We start from the raw sequence: 18,083 nt of genomic DNA, 5'->3' as shown, positions 1-18,083 counted from the left end.
TCCGGGCAGCAATGACACTCACAGGAACTACATGGTAATACCTCAGAGAAGAATCAGAGCTGACCAACAGGGTCATAAAATCACCCGTCAAACAAGAAACCCTTTTCCGACGGGAACACAATCAGGAAAAAGTAAACACCACCTTGGATGGTCAAAAGCAAGGACTGACTAAATTCTCATGCAAGTCACCCAAGCCATTCACAGTATTGTCAGTCCGCATGACCTCTTCTCCCCTTTGGTGGGCTTTCGATGCGTACAAGGACCCATGCAAATATAGGTTTTGTGAGATGCCTTTCAACGAATACTCGACAAGAAAGAGCCCTCCGATTCCCTTACGGGTAAACAAGACTCCCCTCGTTGGCGCGCTATGCTGTGTGACCATGAATGGTGAAGGAGTTATGGTATTTCCGCCAGTCCAATCTCATGGTCATCCAATCAGGCAGAAGATTCCGGAGATGTATTCAGAGTATGAACTCTTCTTGTTGCAAATGGCATATGGTCTGCCTGTAAAGCTAAAACGAGATCGACTGCTTCGTATCTGTTTGCAACGGTACCACAATGTAGCCCCTGCCAAAATGACCCACCGTATTATGTTTCGATGGAACTGAACCCCGTAGCAGTCGTGTTTCGGGAAAATCTGTCCCCTCGTCCCCGAGTTATGGTCGGAAACTTTCCACCTTTGAAGCTGGTCGTACAAGTCATGACGCTCGTCGTCACGATCTCGACTGTTTGAAAATACAATCCCACTGCTGATCATGTGTGTACCCTTGCGAGGGAGGCCTTGTATGGCTAAATGAGAACTTACCTATCGTGAACGCACCCCAGTGGCAGTGCAGACAGGAGGAGCTCGCTACGGGGCCTTGCCGCGCAAAGATAGCTAGGCATTCTGCATGAATACAGGGACTAGATAAACCCTCGCAATAATGAATTGTGACAGGTGTGGTGAAACTCGGACTGACGCTGTCTGATTATGCATGGGCGGTGCCGGAATGTTGCCGAACACAAGACGCGTAAAGACCTGATGGCAAAAGCCATGCACTTCTGTCAATGTCAGACATAGTCTTTACCAGGGTCACCCGCGTTTATGTCAAGCATTCAGACAATGCTTAGTTCTATCTCGTTATTGTGACAAACCGTGAAGATCTCATAGTGAGCTTGCATCAAAAAATGATTTTTACGCTATGCGGAATTGGTTGGCCTTTCATCAGGTCGCAAGCGTATTGACAGGGTAGACGGCATCTGAAAGCCTAGATCGTAAGCCTCCTTGCAGACCGATGGGCAACCATCCGGAGTCGAGCTCGATTAAAGTCTGGCGAGCCGGCTATCTCGCTCCAGAAACTTGCATTGAATAATGTTCCGAGGATCCCTCATTCACCACCGAAATTCAAGTAGCTCAATTGCCTCCAGAACCATCAATGCAGACCAGTTGTGGGAGCTCACCACCCGAGCGTTTTCAGATGCGTCCATCTTTGGGCATTTCTAGATCATTATACTGTGACACATGCGAGATGCTGCAATAGCTCTGAGTGGCCGACAGAGTGGTGTGGAGAATGATTCGTGTCAAATCGCATCTCTGAGGCCTGGTCAGTAGCAGATGGCTGGCACAACGTCGTCCCAACGTAACCCTAAAACGAAGCAATTGTAATTCGTTTTCGGTATCGCCAACGCTCGATCCGTCGCATCTCCAAAGCAACCGGAACGCGTCCGAGGATGAGTACGACTGCAGATCGATATAGCTCCTGATCATGTCCTCGCCGTAGATAATCCCATGTAGGCACAGATTGGGGAGTAGAATTCGAAATTCTTTCAATGAGGCTCCAGCAGACTGTGAGCCTGGCGGCAAAGAACAATGTGGACACAAAGCTTGCAAAAAGAAGTGGCTAGGAATGGCAGCGCTAGCCATGCATTTGATGAGCACTTCGTTGCTTTGTGGCCTCGGGCAATGGAGTTGTCGTTGCTCGTTCTGGTAATTTGCTGGGAATCCGTAGGATCCTGTGGGGAAAGGCTGGTTTCAAGGCCATCATTGTATGGAGATTTCGAGGTGAGATTTTTCATTTTATGACAGTTCATTGCCGGAAAGCAAGCGTATCTGGATTGCTGACAGGGGAAAAGTCTCCTTGGCCCTAACGAGGGAAAGCGTAACAAGCGAGAGAACATGCTGTTCTTTACCTCTTTGTGTCGGTAAGGTCGAGACCGTTGAATAGTAATTCGAGCCGCTCGCTTGATCTGACAGTATATAATCGTACAAGGACCACCAGCCTAATGTCTGATTAGTCATAAGTCATAGTGTCGTGTTAGGTCGATAACATGCTCAAGGTCGACCAGTTGAACTAGTCAGGGTTTGGCATCGACGAACCCAAACCATAAAATATGCAGCATGAGTGGGATACAAGGAAAATCTGCCCTTCCTGGCCTAGAGGCATGGAACTCCGAAGTTGAGTTCTCTACTAGTCATGTAAATCTGAAGCCAGCCTAGACAACTAGGATCTGACATGCGCCGCAGCTCATGCAGGATGACGTATACAGCAGAGACAAAACACTTGACCGGTAACCTGGGGTACGTTGGTTTGTGTCTGCAGGACGACAATGTCTTTTTTTTTCTCAGACCTCTTGCGCTCTAGACCAAACGCGGTGTTCAATAGGGATAATCGTCGATACCACTAATGCTGACAGGACCGTTCCGCCGATGTCGCAATCAGATATAAAATCAGATGGCAGCGGTCGGTGCCCGATCGAGCTGCTCCTCGATTACGAATTCTGTCGATGGAACTCGTATAGTGGCCTGACATGGCATCCGAATACTCTACCTCTAAAATTTGTTGAACGGGACCTGGTAAAGCAGGAGTGGCATAGTAGACAGTGCTGCAGATTCAAAGAGGCTGAGTCACCATGTAAGCCGTAGGATGACAGTTACAATTGGAGCTGTATAATGCAGTAACAGTCGATATAGAATTGGAAAATGAAACCCTATCCCGGACCATAGCCTTGTCAGGCGGTGACTGGGCGAGATTCAAGCATAAGGCCGGCTAGAGGAGCTTCCGCCTGAGACTGGGGCAGGTGCAAGTCGTGAAGACAACAAGACTATACCTGAACAGTTTCTTGTGTCGGAGATCTTGAAGGTATCAGTATCGTGGCTTCTGCCACAAATGGGACATCAGTGTTGATGTGCGCATAGGTAGCAGTTCGGACCGACATCTTTTTAGTAGGGCGTGAGGCTGCATGCTGTGATCTGACGGGGACAGACCCGGGTTTTGCGAGCCTTGCATGTTCTCAAGGTGGAGTTCTTCTTGCCACTTGGATAGGGGAAGGGGGATTTCCAATACCCGGAGCGCCGGGCTGCAATAGTAATGCGCACTGGCGTTCAATATCAACTCAGTGTCGTCTAATTTGGGACCAGTGTATCTCTGTGCCGTTCAGTCTCACCATGTAATGTGGTTGGTTATCTCAAGAGCGGTTGAGGAGCACCTGGGATCATCCCAGCAATGCTCGCATGGCACAATCAGCGGCAGCAAGCGAGGTGCCAAAGATGCTGTCCAAGGTCGATGGAGCTCTAGCCTGAAACAACTTGGTGTGGGTGTGGTGCTTCGCTTCACCGCTTTCAAATGACTGTATCGACTCGGAGGTAGGGACGGTATCTGCGATACGGGTCGCAGGGGAGGCGATCTTTGACCACGGTTTAACATGAAGAAGGACATTGTGGACTGATCGACGCACACGTAGCGAGAAACACCCCCTGGTCAACGTGAGGAGACAACTCAGCATGTGTACGTAGGTCCCTTCCTGTTACGAAAGACTCATGTCCGACAAGAGCAACTCATGCATTGCACCTGCAAACGCTACGTGAAAAAGGATGAGCTGGCAGTGTGTTTACGAGAACATCTCCCCATGGCAACAAGGTTGTTGGTCGGTCGCAGCGGCAAATTCTGCTCAATGCAATGCATGTGGCAAGAAACAGGGTGCTCAAGCACGAGAAGACAACACCAAGGCGCTTTCCTGGAGTGACTCTTTCGTCTGCGGCTCTTGTCGTTCTTCGTGGGCTGGCTGAGAACTGTGTTGATCGGCTCGCATTGGGCATTGTGACAAAGTCCACCCTTCTCGCCGAATGCTGCCGTTGGCTGCTCCATCTTTGCCAAGTGCAGAAGGAGGAACAAGGGACCAGCAGGTGGTTGTGGGGACAGAATGGCGGCGTATTCGTCAGATACAAGAGTGCAGTTGTTATCTAGTTGGCGGAACTTTGCGCCAGAGTGGTAGGAGAGTGGTTGTGATAGCGCCATCAGCTTGATTTGGTTCGACGTGGCTTGCGGCTCGCAGGTGATTTGTCTTTGGGAGGACAGCAGCTGTCTCTATCTCGTACTCGTACCACCATCACCAGATACTCGAAGGTGACGGCACCTTGCGGACCTTGGCTGAAAACGATGAACCATTTCAACCCAGAGGGGGCAGGCAGTTCAGCGCCGAGAGAGAGACGGCTAATGAGCGAGAGTCTAAATCCAGAGTAACATTCGACAAGAAGCACGAACAAGTAGATTGAGGGAGAGTAAGACACGGCAAGACATAGCCGAATGCAAGATCCTTGACGACATCATACCGAACAAAGGGTGGTGAAAAAAAGTCTCCTCTCCCCAGTCATGACTATTTGAAATGTTTCCTTGACTCTTTACTCAAGCCATCATTGGCTTGGACATCCCGTACCCAAGTAGTGTATGTATGTAGGTGTGTGGATGAGCTGTCATTGAACATCTTCCGGCGCGCCGTGATATCCTTTTCTCTCCGGTGCGATAAGGCGTGTTGGCTCAAGTGCCGGTAAGGCTCGCGGGTCGAGTTGTCGAGTGTCGATTGTCGAGTGTCAAAGCCATGTCGAGCCAGCGTTCGCATTGCTGACAAAAGCGCTTGGTATTGGTGATGCTGTGTACCGGTGACTGGGGCGGTCAAGCAACGTCATGCAGCTAGATGGATGACGCCTCCCAAGGTGTCCAGCTAGGGCAGAATCCTAGAGATTGCTATTTCAAGCAGTGCGACATCCAATTGAGGATGACGGGGAATGCATAGCCGCCCCTCCATCTGAGAGAGTCTGGAGGGAGGGAGTGAGGAGGGTCGTCTGTGTCCCTTTGTGGGAGGCGCCCAATCAGTCGGAACGAGTACCTCAATGGTGTGTCTGGTTTGGGCTTGTGCTCTGGTGAGATGCAGGCTTACTCGCAGGGCTGCGCCGGGCACGGGCGGCATTGTTGTTCAGGCATGAAGGGTGTTTAATTATGATACGAGGGGCCTCAAGGGTGGTGCATCCCCGCGGCTCACCCTTGTTAGGCGGGCTGATTGACATGGATGCTCTATTTGGCTGGGCATGCAGGCCCCTAACATGCATCAACAATCTCATTCTCCACCGTCATCGACCCAGCACCTCATCCCTTGACTTTCGGGGCCTTACCAAGGCGTCTTCACAGCAATGCGAGCACAGCCAGCCAGATAGAACCCTTGTTGTCAAAGTTCCTCCGTAACAAGGTACGAATACGTGGTTTTAGTGACAAAATTACATACCACCTGCTGGGGGCTCGATAGATCTTGGGCAAGGCACCGCTGTACCTGCCGGTATCGGGTCCTGAAGACCGTATTGTCAACCTCGTATTGATTACAGCCACGAATTACCAATACCTCGTGCTAGGTGGTCATTGTAATGCATTTTTCATCTGTCGTACGCTGCAGCTGCAGCCCTGCCTCTTTAGTCTCCATCTGGCTCCATCCACCATCATTGTCGATCTCCTTTGAATCTTTGAGCTGACCTGGTCCGTTTTCCCTTGGATTCATCCTCGTCCTCTCGCAACAGACTTTCGTATATGCCTGCGCTTGCTCTCACGCTCGCTCACATCACAGACTTTCTTTCGCCTCTCGTTGTCTTGTCTGTTGCTCACGTTCGCTTTTATACCCAGAAGAACCACCGTCGTTCACCTCAACACCCCCACCCTCCAGATAATGCTAATTAGAACTCTACACCCTCCTCAGCCTTCCACCTCACTGTGTTCGAGCAGCTTTCTGTCAGGCTCTCACGAATTGGTCCTCGGTCGGAACACCATTTGAAAAAGAGGAGGATAGTTCATATGCTGGGAGAGGCTCTTGACTGTTCACGCTGACTGAACATCATTACCCGGCTTTCAGCCATAAGCCTGTCCCCATGGATTCACCCACTGAACGCCTCCCGATTGCCTGCCTTCACTGCGCCAAGGCAAAGGCGAAGTGTGACAAGAAGGTAGGTCAATCTTGAATCGACTGCTGCCCGGCATGCTAGTCCTCTAGTTGTTGGTGGCTTCGTTGCTGGACAATGTTATGATGTTCGCGGCGTCACCTTCCCTCGATGTTTATCAGTTCTGATCTGACACTGACCTTCACAGGTGCCTTGCTCAAGATGTGTCGTCAAACAAATTGTCTGTCAGTCTCGAGCCACCCGGCGCTCTTCACACAATCCCAGTCGACGAGCCAATCTCCCACCTCTTACCAGGCCTCATTCAGAGCGAGCCTTAACCAGCTCAACCCCATTCCAAGTTGCCCAACTTTCTCCTTTTGCTGCACCACCACCGCTGCCCATGAATGGCATCTCACCGCGTGAGTTGACCCCGAATTGTGTGTAGAGACAGTTCTCATTATCGAACAGATACCATGAGTCCCAACAGAGTACCACCGCAACGCTTGAATTTTTCAGACAACGGGCATGCCATTGCTGTTGCGCCAGCCGTGTTCGGACCAGACATGGACCATCAGATGCTGCGTAATGGGTTCACCCAGACCCCGCCAGACATGGCTATTCCGATCACTCCCATGATGCCCAACATGCCCCAAATGGACAACTTTGTCCACATGCATGGCTCTGCGTATGATCAAGACGCTGATAACCATTTCTTTGCCATGGGCAATGTGCATACGAACATGATGGATTTTGACTCCAACGTCTTGGATTTCATGTCACCCCCTTCAGCCATGCTCCACGACCCCAATGACCCATTTTTCATGAATGGGAAGATGGGTGTGCACACCCCTGACCACCTCTCGTTTTCCATGCAACTACATGAGGGGGCCACGCCGCTGGGTTTGCGGCTGGATTTGGAGAGTTCGCAGCATCTTTCACATCGACCTCCGATTGGCCTCTCTCCTTCCAGCTCCTCGTCAACAAGTGGCCTGCAGGAACCGGAAGCCGTGCTAGCTGCACATCAAGCATGGCCCTTTTTCCAATGTAACCGCGTAGAAAAGTATTCCTTTGCTCCTCCCAAGACTGCTGCCATTTATCTGGAAGGTCTTGCCCAGACCCTTCGAAACCAGGCCACATGGACTGCATGGACATCCCAGCTTGACGGCTCTACACTTGACATTTCGACAGAACGGAAAATCGCCACTGAGCCGATCGTCGGTTGGTCGAGAGAAAAGCTGCTCGCAATCACCCAAGGATTCCTCCACAAAGCCTTGGACATCCACAAGGCCGACCATGCTGCTCGAGAGGAAACACCATCAAGCCCGGACTCCAGTCGGGACACATTCCTGATGTTACCACCTCCTGATGTGATGCAGTATTTCCTGAGAAGTTACGTCGTTCGATATGAGCCGTACTATTCCTCGGTAGCTGCAGGCCGATTGGATCCCAACAGCCTGATGCAGTCAAACAACAGCAAAGCTGCCAGTCTCCTGATACTGTTGATGGTCGCTTCTGGAGCTTCAGCAACCGCCACGGTCGAAGCCCGATATGTCACCAGCGGTCTGACCGAGGCTTGCAGGATATCCCTCTTTGACACGATCGAAAAAGATGTCCTCCAATCTCGAGAAGTCTTGGTTCTTCGGTCCGCTTTACTTTTCACCTGCCTTGCAGCATGGTCCGGGGACAAGTGGCATATGGATGTAAGTATCGGTCCAATGTAAATACTGTAGCTGCTCTCTGACCTGTTTAATAGATGGCCATGGGTCAGCGCGGGATGTACTTGGCGGTAAGCTTTTCCTTGAGGTTCCGGGGTTCTTGGCTAACAATGTCAGATGCTGGCTCATTCCGGAATGCTGGATGCTGATGATTTGTCTATCGACGTCAGCCAATGTAAGCAAGAAACAGAGAAGGCCTGGGAAAAGTGGAAACAGCAGGAGGCCAAACGAAGGTGAGTGTCTTTGTTTCAGTACGGATTACCACACCAATGCTGATGATCTCTCCAGACTTGCACATTCTTGGGTTACCGTCGACCAAGAGATGAGTCTCTTCTCGGACACAACACCATTGTTGTCTGTAGTGAACCTACATGCACCTATGCCAGATTCTGACGATCTGTGGCATGCCGAGTCTGCCGAGAGTTGGTTGCAGCTCTTTGAAAAGGTTCACGGGGCCACTTACCAGGCCCCTGCATCGCTTCGTGATTTCTTCACCAGCTTCGTGGATGGCGAGCTAGCTGGCAGAGAATTGTCTCCCACCCAGCTTCGATTGCTCTTACATCCTCTCCAAGCCCAGGTCTGTCAGTTGCGTCAATTCATCGCTTGCCTACCAGACGGCGGTAGCCATGCAAAGGGATCACGCTCTATCTCGAAGGCGGCATCCAAGGCTCGGCTAGAAGAAATATCTTCCTTGTTGCAGCACTGGTACTCGATCAGTAAGCAGAGCTTCTCCGGTAACACGGGAACCTGTTGGACGACTTGCGCCAATCTCATTATGTATCACCTAATATCTTTGAATGCCATCACCAGCTTCAAAGATATCGAGCAATTTGCGCGGCGAGACGTCTCTTTGGGACCATTCCGATCCGCATCTTGGCTCCAGATGCGCTGCATAGACCAGCCCGAGGAGGTATACTTCCATTGTGGCCAAATCCTACGGCTGATCCGTTCGATGCCTCATCCAGTCCGACCACCATGGTGGGCTGGGGCAATCTATCGGGCGGCCTTGACTGGTTGGGCTACAAGCATGGCAGGCAGCAGTGGGAGATTCTCGCCAACGCAGTCTCAGGGAGAGACTGATAGACCATTCGCCATCGACGACCTCACCCCAGAGAACGAAGCCATTAGTCGGTATATGAAATATCAAGAAGGCACACCAATGTTGTCGAGGCCTGACGGGACATTGGCTCCGGTTGAGATTCCCTCAAACATTCTTCAACAGTGCGTCGAAATTCTGGACGATGATTCGTCGATGCGGCTGGCTGATGGAATCAAGCGAAAACTGCGAATGTTCATGGCCAGCTGGAAGGACCTTTGAGACAACCTCACTGCTGTTGAAGCTGTGGGCGTCGACTCGCTCGTTCTTGCACCAGAAAAGGTGTTGTACAACCAACAAAACCTTACCTAATATCTTGTTTGATGATGCGACATAGTGGGCGTGATGTTACCGCCGTGTATATATGAGAGATATCTTATGTCCTTGATGATGTTGATGACGGCATGCTGGGGCGTTTTGGAAAATAAAGAGTTTCAGGTTGTGGGACTGGTAATGGTGAATACGGGGGACTGCAGGAATGCTGTGGGCGGAGATTCTGTTTCTCGTGTGGTGTACTGGACCGATCGTTCCATCGTATATGACGATGGTGGCATCGGCTACTGGCTGTTAGTTTTGGACACAGATTGAAGTGCTCTGGGTATGCACATCACGTTTTTATGAGAAGCCCACATGCAAGTCTGGGGGAATGTTTATACTCGGCAATATTCTTATTGTCCAAATGTTCATTCATGGTTCATGCACCGCAACATAGTTCAAGGATAATGACTGTAAATATGTGTATCATCTTGACGTGGCAGCATAAACAAACTTGGCTTCTGGTGCAAGTTCCATGAAAGACCCGGGTGAGTTGAGAAGAGAAGAAGAAAAGAAGGGAAAGAAGAACGGAAGAATCGAAGAACAACAAAATTAATCTCCCACTACGATGACGTGGATACTGAGGTAGGCAGATCAATCATGAAAAGTTGGACAAAATTGATTGATGGTGCGTAGAGGTGGTGGTGATGGCAGGTGGAATAATGGTGGAAAACCGTGGCCTGCAACCTGTTTGGGACTGGATGATGTCGGACATCGGACGTTGGTTCTAGCCGATGATGGTCGAAAAAGCTTCTTATAACTGACCTAAAGAAGTACTTGGACCTAGGTAGGTAGGCTAAAACGAAGATCATGGGCAAATATGTATTGTCAATGCTAGGCAACGGAGTATGTATGGGGTTAACGAAAGAAACTAGTGAAAGGACCTGATACTTCAAAAAGCTTTAGGACGGTCCGTAGAGGGAGTCGAAACGGATTTTTTTGGGGGGGTTGAAAGCTGAAAGGGAGATTATCCCAAGGACAGAAAGAGTCACCTTCTGCCGGAAATGTACAGTACATTACGGCAACAGGAAAGCTAGGTCAAGGTGAGGTTCTCAGGAACTCTCATGCATAAGGATCGACGGACTCTGTGTGTGGTTTGTCCGTAGCAAATCTTGAATCCTGTCCGTAGAAGTGTCGTTGCGGACTTTTGGATCAACCGAGCGATGTCACCATCATAGAAGTGAGGACAAGGGAGGGGGGGCATGGGATTTCCCTTGCAGGGAGCTTTGTATTGGAGAGGAATTGCAGGGTACAAGGGGAAGATATAGAAACGAAAGGATCTAGGATTCTGAAGGATGATGTTAGGTAGGTACTTGTGACTGCTAAATTCAGGGTACGGGAGCACTATATGCTGTATAAAGAGTATGGAGTATACTGAGGCAAACGAGACGAAACTGAGGTTAATCATACGGATGAAATGGTCATAATGAAGGGTATATGATCATCACATCTCTCAGATCTAGAGATGAAAGGTGTAATCCATAGATATGGAAGTTGTGAGCAAGGTACCTAGATATATATGGAGTAAGTACGGAGTACCCTACAGGGCCTTAATAAGCTGTTGTAGATTGGCGCCGATAAGATATTGCTGAAGCAGCTATCCCAAGGTAACTCCTCACACTTGGATGAGTCAGCCAGACATTTGAATATCCCCTGTACGGAGTGCTGAGTGCTGAGTATTGAATAATCCCAGGTGATAACCTCCGTGAAAAGTGCAGGTGAGGTGAATGAACAGCCTGTTTGGCCTGGTGCGAGTACAGTGCAAAAAAGAGGCCCCCGGTAAACATTGAACACACATGCCACGGCTAAAAATAAATCCATCACGAAGAACAAGGTCATGCTAGCGTTCGGACTCTACCAAGCTCAAAGTGGAATGGTGGGTAAGTTTCATACTGTACAAACTGTACTGGTAATTTATTTTAGTACCTACCTCTCGTAGGAGGGATTGAGACAATTGGAGTTGTGATAGACAGACAGTGGAAATTTGGTGCTCAGGGGGAAAGAAGTGTGATATTTCGATCAAGTACGGAGTCCGAGTAGCATCGTTGCACATTCACATTCTCGAAAACATGATTTATGCAGTTCAGATACAGTACACAAAAATGTGACAGAGACATTCATCAACACCCGGCCCCCTTAAGCACCTGCTTTTATTACCCCGTAATGAGAGCGAGGACTAATAATATCAAAACATGCCCAGGTGGTTGGAACCCGAGTTTCTTCCCCCTGTCGTCAATATTACTCTGTACTACCTGGTATTCATCTAGTTTGGCTATCTCAATACGGAGTATCCGTACTGTAGTCAGTATTCTTGTCCATCTGGTTTATCACGAAGCCTCCAGCACACATCTTGGGTAACACAACAGTAGTCACAGAATTGAAATCGAAGTGTCAATAATAGCCAACTCAGAGCCCCTCAGCCCCTCAGCCCCTCTCCTGTTTTGTTTACTGTTGCCCCGCACCTCAACAACATCCAAGCACATTTTTGGAGGGGCAAAAGACACCAAGTACGAGCACTATTCACGCCTTCCTTCACCGCCTCAATCTATTCAAGGTACTGGAGTAGGACTGGACTGGTCTATTCGTATATTGTACAAATCGACTCGCTAGGTTTGGTCGGCTCACCGACACCTCTCAGTCCGGTCCCGTCCCAAGAGACAAGACAAGAAAAACGCACGCACACACTCTCTCTGTTCCCTTGTTATTATCGTTACCCTGTCGACTCGCAGTCCGATTTAGTGTCGGGACCGGGGCCGCACAAGAAACTGCCACATCTACCTTTCTTCGTACGGAGAAGAATTGTCGTTCCCCCTATTTTTTTCCTCTCTCAACATCCCTATTCTGCTTTTTTATTATTATCATCGTCTGTCCTCTTTCTCTTTTGAATCAGGTGTGATTCTTGCATCAAGCGGTCAGTCACTCCGAATTCCTTTCCATATTCATACCTTGCTGTGTGTATATTCCGTCACATCTCCTCGATCAAGTGCCGGACTTTTTTATTTCCTGACAAGGTTGCTTATTTGCTCCTGTCAGATTGTCGTTGACCGCCATCTCAAACCCACGTAACCAAAAAAAACACAGTCCACTATGGCTACCAAGGCTGATATCCGCCTCGACGGCAAGGTCGCTCTCATCACTGGAGCTGGCCGTGGTCTTGGTGCAGGCCTCGCCAAGATGCTGTCTGAGCGTGGCTGTTCTGTCATCCTCAACTATGCCACCTCGGCCAAGGCTGCTTTGGCTACCGTCGCCGAGATCGAAAAGGCCGGTGGCAAGGCTGTCGCCATCCAGGCCAACGTCACCAAGGTGCCCGAGGTCGAGAAGATGTTCGAGGAAGCCATGAAGGCCTTTGGCAAGCTCGACATCGTTATCAACAATGCCGGCATGGAGCATTTCGGCAAGACCCAAGACGTCACCGAGGAGGAGTTCGATGCCGTCTTTGGCCTCAACACCCGTGCTCAGTTCTTCGTTTCGTCACGTGCTCTGAGATATCTGAGTGGTACGTTTGATTCTTCTTGTCTTTTTCCCCCGGAGTTGAAACAAAGAAATCCCGCGTGGAATACTTAGCTGACTCACCCTGTCCTGTATAGATGGTGGCCGTATCATCTTCATGTCTTCGATCGCCGCTAGCCTCAGCGTCGCCAACCACGCTCTGTACTGCGCTTCCAAGTCCGCCAACGAAGGTCTCGCTCGATCATTCGCCGCCGACGGTGGCCCAAGACGCATTACCTGCAACGCCATCGCCCCTGGTGGTATCAAGACCGACATGTTCGCCCAGAACGCATGGCACTACTCCCCGGGTGCCACCAAGGACACCCCTATTGAGGAAATCGAGGCCGGTATCGCCAAGCTCATCCCGCTCAACCGATGTGCTGTGCCAGATGATATTGCCAAGGTCGTCATGTTCTTGTGCCACGATGACAGCGAATGGGTCACCGGTAAGTTCTCGGGTCTGAAGATCCAAGATCTTCAGATCTTGGTTACAATGTGTAAAATTGATACTAATTTTTCGTCTTCTTAGGCCAAACGATTCGTTTGACTGGTGGCAGCACCATCGCTTAAGCAGCTTTCCCTCACCTAGAGAAGGGTTCACATTCCGCCTTTGACTTCGCCACTCTGAGCGTGGACTTTTCGAGAACTCACACTGGACTGTTCTTGTTGGCTATTTTCCAAAAAATGCATGCTTTGACGAGAATTCTAGAAAAAGTTTTGGGAGCGTGAGAAATCAATCAGTTCACCGTTTCGATGGGGCTTCGCTTGGAAAGAAAAGGGGAGAAGGAGCTCTGCAAAGAAAGCAACGATGACGAAGGACCCTTTACATGATGATCTATTTCGGATATATACGACAGACATGAAAAGGGAACAAATTTCAGGGTTTTATGACCAACTAGATAGGTTTTCTTGGATCGAGATAACAAATATCAGTATCCCGTGATTCCTTGAGTGCCCTATGTACAGGACGTTTGAACTGTTCAGCCTTTGGAAATCTCGTAGCGAGTGGGACGTGTTCGACCGGCCCTATTAGACGCAGCACAGACATGAGTTCTTTGTGACTAAAGTACCTGAGGTCCTCGTGGCTTGACCTTTCTGTAGCAGGATCGCTCATTGTATGCATGCGGTAAGGACGATACAGTGTAGATAGACATACCCTACTCCGTACGGAACATCGATACAGCTAATCTGCACTAACGAAACAAGTGTTCGGACATTTGGTTCTCCCTTGTTTCGAACTACGGAATTCCTATCTGAAGCTAGAGGTAGGTGTCTTCGTTCCGGTCCACAAGCTCCAGCGGACGGAGGTAAAGGTGTTCCTCGCACAGTAGGTGAAGGTGTCACCATTCTGAAAATGGGAGTTCGATGCACCACAGAGCGAACTAGTTCATCGGTGAAGAAGAGCGCCGATATACCGATGACAACACACTGCATACTGCGTCACCACTCAACTTGTCCTTGTAACTTCTGTCCTGAAGTCATGGTACTTGGACTGTTAATTCAACTCATTCAACACGTTCTACACAACTGTAAAGATGTCATCTTGTTGGTTGAATGCAAAATTATGGCTCTCCTCAGCATCCCTAGTTTCATGCGCGAGTTGAGAACAGGACGAGGGTGAGAACCTTCGTCCACCCCCAGGCTGAGAATTGTCCCTGCGATGTACACATCTTCAGAACTCCATCAAGCAATGGGATAGAGCCACGGGTGTCGAGAGTTCTTGATCTGGTGCTGTTTCTTGTTCGGCCAATCTTGAGGTGAGGAAGACGTTTCAGATAAAGGTGATTCAAAGAGAATCCTGAGCTTGAAGCGATACCTCCTCGCAACACTCAAAAACAGACACTACGGTCTTTGTCACGATGATTGAAGATTTTATTCTTTGTACCTTTGATTACCCCTTTTCCTAAAGAGGAGCTTTGTGCGACTCTTTTCTTTCGATTTCATTATCTCCCTTTGCCAGGATTCTTTGATGGGCCCAAGACATTGGGCGTGGCTTTATGACAACAGGTTTTGACAAGGTGTAAAGATGGACGCCCCTGGATTTTTGTCCACTTTGCATCATCTTCGGATTTGAAGCTGACTTTTACTGTTGTTGGCCTGATCTTCGGATTGATCCCTTGACGAGAGTCGTACGTGCCATTCCGATCGAGCAGAGAGTGAGCCTTGCAGGATCGACCACTCAACGAGTACAAATCATGGCCATCCAGAGTCGTTCAGGGGAGTCAGCTATCAACTCAGCAACACTAATGGGACGATTGAGAGGCTCGGCGAAGAAGAAGACGACTGCGATTCGGATGAAGTTGTCAGGGTGTATGCATGCTAGAGATGGTAGCGAAACAGGCGAACAACCTTCATCTATTCACGAGTTCCTTTCATCCTCACCACCCGCGAGACGACATAAGCACGAAGAGACAAACGCCCATGGCTCGTCCACTCATGCTTGGTCTCAAATCCGTCCGCATCTACAACTCGAGCTCAGATCGAATCACAGCCAGGCCAATATTTCAGAATTATCGGCGCGGCCGAGTGGGCAGTTTTCAATAAGCACAGTTTCACTGCCCTCAAGTGTTGCTGCCCCGGGATGGGAAAATCCTCCACCTGATTTGACGTCCAAAGGTGAGCACGAGTCGTACACCGCATATTCTCGTAAATGTGGTGCTGTCACCATTGAGACCCCCAACGACTTTGAGCAATTTCGTCTCAAGAACCACAAACAAATCGAAACGCAGGCTGACTCTACTTTACCAGGTAAAGAAACACTCGAAGAGATGGTTAGAAACTCGCTTTGCCGGATATATGGATCCAAGCATGTCGCTGAGCTCCCCGCAGCAGACGAATCGGTGACCTCGCCCCAGTCGAGTCGATACCAGCCCTATTCTCGACCGGGAAGCAACAAGCCAGTGAGTTATGTCATTCCAGCCTTGCAAGCGGGTTACGTCCAGGGAGTTCCACCGAATCTCCGAGCTGGCCATGAGAGACATCACAGCGACATGACTAACAGCCCCACGTCTCAGAATCCGCATGCGACCGACAAGCAGGGGCGAGAGCAGTACTCGTGGCCGTTGGTAGACTTTGAGGAGGAGATGTTCTTGAACGCTGATCCATCACGAGCCGGGCGCCCTGACGATCGACGTGGGCTGCCCAAGTATCAAGAGCCCCGTATACCTGACCTGGACTTTGCTTCTGGAAGACTGGAAGACGAGGTCGCGGCTGTGCTCGGAAAATTGGTGGTTGGTGAGAGAGCGTCGACGCGATCGCCCATGTCTCGAATGGGAAGAGAGCATGTGCACGAAATGGAAGCCGCCAGCCCGATCACTAACTATGTCAGTCCCCAAACCAACTCTCGGGGTGACTGTCCACCGGCGCAACGGGTGGAACTTGAGGGCACGAGGTATGTGACGAATATCTCGCCTGAGCGACGTCGAGAACGACAGCACCAACGACAGCACCAACGACAGCAAACCATGAGTCCCGTGTCTCCCCTTTCGAGCGAGGGAGGACGAGTGGCATATCACGACTACAACTGGCCTCGATTCTCCGAGGTGCAACGATACGAAGACCCAGCGGGAGAACACAGTCGACGATACCGAGATCGAAGACGTGAGATGCGCAGAGACCGAGCCGAAGAGCGATACCGATAGCCGGTGCACGAATGACCCGATTGAGTATGAGCACGGATAGGATCATCTGTTGGTGAAGTTGTATGTCGGATACCTGGCAATGAGAGAGCTGTGAAGGATCATGTGGCCTCTTGAGACGCGATGCTATGCCCGCATGTATGTTTTATCTAGGCCTTTTTGGGGGTATGTGGCAACGGCTGCCGAGCTGGTTCTCGGTACCCAGTGGGTAGGAGGTTTCGTCTTCTAGCTTACAATTGGGATTTATTTATTCATTCAATAGGACTGTGTCAGGACTTGGACACCGATTGCTCTGTGCGTTGGTGTGACTATCGATTGAGTTGATTAGGGCCTTTGTTTCTGGGGATCACGAGGCTTGCTATCCGTTCCCCGGGTGGCACTCTGGGCGCCTCTTAAGCCGACGATCGGCCAGAGTCGGAGACGATGGTGCGAGGAACGGAGTATTTGGGCTTATTGCGCATGTCCGGATTGGGGAACCCGAAAGACCCTGGTAGTTCTTAGGTGGCTTTAGAGGGCGTCTAGGGGTCACTAGGGTCGCCTAGAGCGATGCCTGAGGCAGAATCGGGGAGTCGGTGGGAGGGGCATCGGAGCTTAGGTCAGGCACTGACTGTATTATCATTGCAGGACCCCCAAAGAGCGGTGTGGGTGGGTGAAAGTCCAGATCCTGGCGCTGCACATGTTTGACTGCTTTGACACGTTCGACAACACCTCCATCAACACCGACATACAAGACGCTCGAATTTACACATGCTATCAATCAAAAACAAACACGAGCTAAAAATGCCGAATGATTGAGGTACAGTAAACACCTGGACAATGGCAAGAGGTCAGATAAGCATCCAGGTACCTTGCGACGATCTCTCCCACGCACATGTCGATCAGATTCTGTAGTTCCTCACAAAAGCATCGTCTTTACAGAAATTTCCCATTATCGCTTATGGCCATGGTCATACGAGTTCTCCAAATGATTTTCTCATCTGCTCATCATTCCCGCCTTCGTTTCTCGTCAGTGCCAGTCTAGAGACTCCATGGTTCCCATGAACTGCACTCGTACTCGCATGTTTCTTCTCTGCCCCTCGGCTCCCACTCCCCCCACGTTTCATGGAGAGGAATCTGACCTCTAACATGATTTGACAGCGATATCCGTATACTCTCAGCCTCTCATGTGCTATTCTGTGTGTACTCTGTACAGCATCGCTTATCCTCGACCCGGTGATGGGCGAAGGAATATGGATGCGAGAGTCGAGTAGTCGACGAGCCAAAGGTACAAAGAGGCCGTTGATATTAGCCTGATACTGGCACAGATAATGAATACGGAGTCTCCATCTTTCTGGTCAGGGTGTCGCTTCTGCTCGCAAACAAAAGCCATCGACTCGCTTGTCCTCGGTACATGGCAATTTGTATGGAGATTCTATTGCAGTTTTTGTACCTCCCACCACCGTCGTCGACCACCGCAACTCTGCCCCTCATCTCATCACTGACAACCATGTACTTTTTTTCTTCCAACTCTTTTTCTTTTCCCTCAACCGACCTTCTATCCGTAATTCCTCTTTCTCTCTTCCCTTGATGCGAGCTTGGGATCAGTAATCCTCTTCCAATTCTCCCTTCCGCCTCTCCACCTCCAATCTACGAGAAAGCCTGTCACTTCCTGTGCG

The 18,083-nt window shown here is 50.0% G+C and overlaps 3 protein-coding genes across 4 annotated transcripts; all 3 read left to right on the top strand.

Annotated features, from left to right (window-relative positions):
- The first annotated feature begins 5,927 nt into the window (after positions 1-5,927).
- PV06_03129 (uncharacterized protein) lies at positions 5,928-9,641 on the top strand. Its single transcript, XM_016403886.1, has 6 exons — positions 5,928-6,241; positions 6,384-6,594; positions 6,644-7,875; positions 7,929-7,961; positions 8,008-8,123; positions 8,179-9,641. The coding sequence occupies exons 1-6, from the start codon at positions 6,167-6,169 to the stop codon at positions 9,206-9,208; spliced, it is 2,697 nt and encodes an 898-aa protein (XP_016264891.1). The 5' UTR covers positions 5,928-6,166; the 3' UTR covers positions 9,209-9,641.
- Positions 9,642-11,816: 2,175 nt separating this feature from the next.
- Positions 11,817-13,747, top strand: PV06_03128. Of its 2 annotated transcripts, XM_016403885.1 has the most exons (4): positions 11,817-12,212; positions 12,335-12,797; positions 12,889-13,236; positions 13,320-13,747. In XM_016403885.1, the coding sequence occupies exons 2-4, from the start codon at positions 12,389-12,391 to the stop codon at positions 13,358-13,360; spliced, it is 798 nt and encodes a 265-aa protein (XP_016264890.1). In that variant the 5' UTR covers positions 11,817-12,212; positions 12,335-12,388; the 3' UTR covers positions 13,361-13,747. The 2 variants fall into 2 exon arrangements, with proteins under 2 accessions (XP_016264890.1, XP_016264889.1); XM_016403884.1 differs by having other exon boundaries at positions 11,817-12,797.
- A 558-nt stretch (positions 13,748-14,305) lies between these two features.
- Positions 14,306-16,643, top strand: PV06_03127 (uncharacterized protein). Its single transcript, XM_016403883.1, has 3 exons — positions 14,306-15,406; positions 15,539-15,690; positions 15,805-16,643. The coding sequence occupies exons 1-3, from the start codon at positions 14,986-14,988 to the stop codon at positions 16,429-16,431; spliced, it is 1,200 nt and encodes a 399-aa protein (XP_016264888.1). The 5' UTR covers positions 14,306-14,985; the 3' UTR covers positions 16,432-16,643.
- The last annotated feature ends 1,440 nt before the right edge of the window (positions 16,644-18,083 follow it).

Source organism: Exophiala oligosperma, assembly GCF_000835515.1.
Source record: "Exophiala oligosperma strain CBS 72588 unplaced genomic scaffold supercont1.3, whole genome shotgun sequence".
Classification (NCBI taxonomy): domain Eukaryota; kingdom Fungi; phylum Ascomycota; class Eurotiomycetes; order Chaetothyriales; family Herpotrichiellaceae; genus Exophiala; species Exophiala oligosperma.
The sequence above is the reverse complement of the archived record's forward strand: the minus strand, read 5'-3'. Positions and strand labels throughout refer to the sequence as shown.

Excerpts from the sequence above, each read along its gene's own strand:
- PV06_03128 (XM_016403885.1), top strand. The coding sequence starts at position 12,389 with ATGGCTACCAAGGCTGATATCCGCCTCGACGGCAAGGTCGCTCTCATC. Across the intron at positions 12,798-12,888 it reads TGCTCTGAGATATCTGAGTG|ATGGTGGCCGTATCATCTTC; the intron begins GTACGTTTGATT and ends TGTCCTGTATAG. Across the intron at positions 13,237-13,319 it reads TGACAGCGAATGGGTCACCG|GCCAAACGATTCGTTTGACT; the intron begins GTAAGTTCTCGG and ends TCGTCTTCTTAG.
- PV06_03127 (XM_016403883.1), top strand. The coding sequence starts at position 14,986 with ATGGCCATCCAGAGTCGTTCAGGGGAGTCAGCTATCAACTCAGCAACA. Across the intron at positions 15,407-15,538 it reads ACCTGATTTGACGTCCAAAG|GTAAAGAAACACTCGAAGAG; the intron begins GTGAGCACGAGT and ends CTACTTTACCAG. Across the intron at positions 15,691-15,804 it reads GACCGGGAAGCAACAAGCCA|AATCCGCATGCGACCGACAA; the intron begins GTGAGTTATGTC and ends CCCACGTCTCAG.
- PV06_03129 (XM_016403886.1), top strand. The coding sequence starts at position 6,167 with ATGGATTCACCCACTGAACGCCTCCCGATTGCCTGCCTTCACTGCGCC. Across the intron at positions 6,242-6,383 it reads AGGCGAAGTGTGACAAGAAG|GTGCCTTGCTCAAGATGTGT; the intron begins GTAGGTCAATCT and ends TGACCTTCACAG. Across the intron at positions 6,595-6,643 it reads CATGAATGGCATCTCACCGC|ATACCATGAGTCCCAACAGA; the intron begins GTGAGTTGACCC and ends ATTATCGAACAG.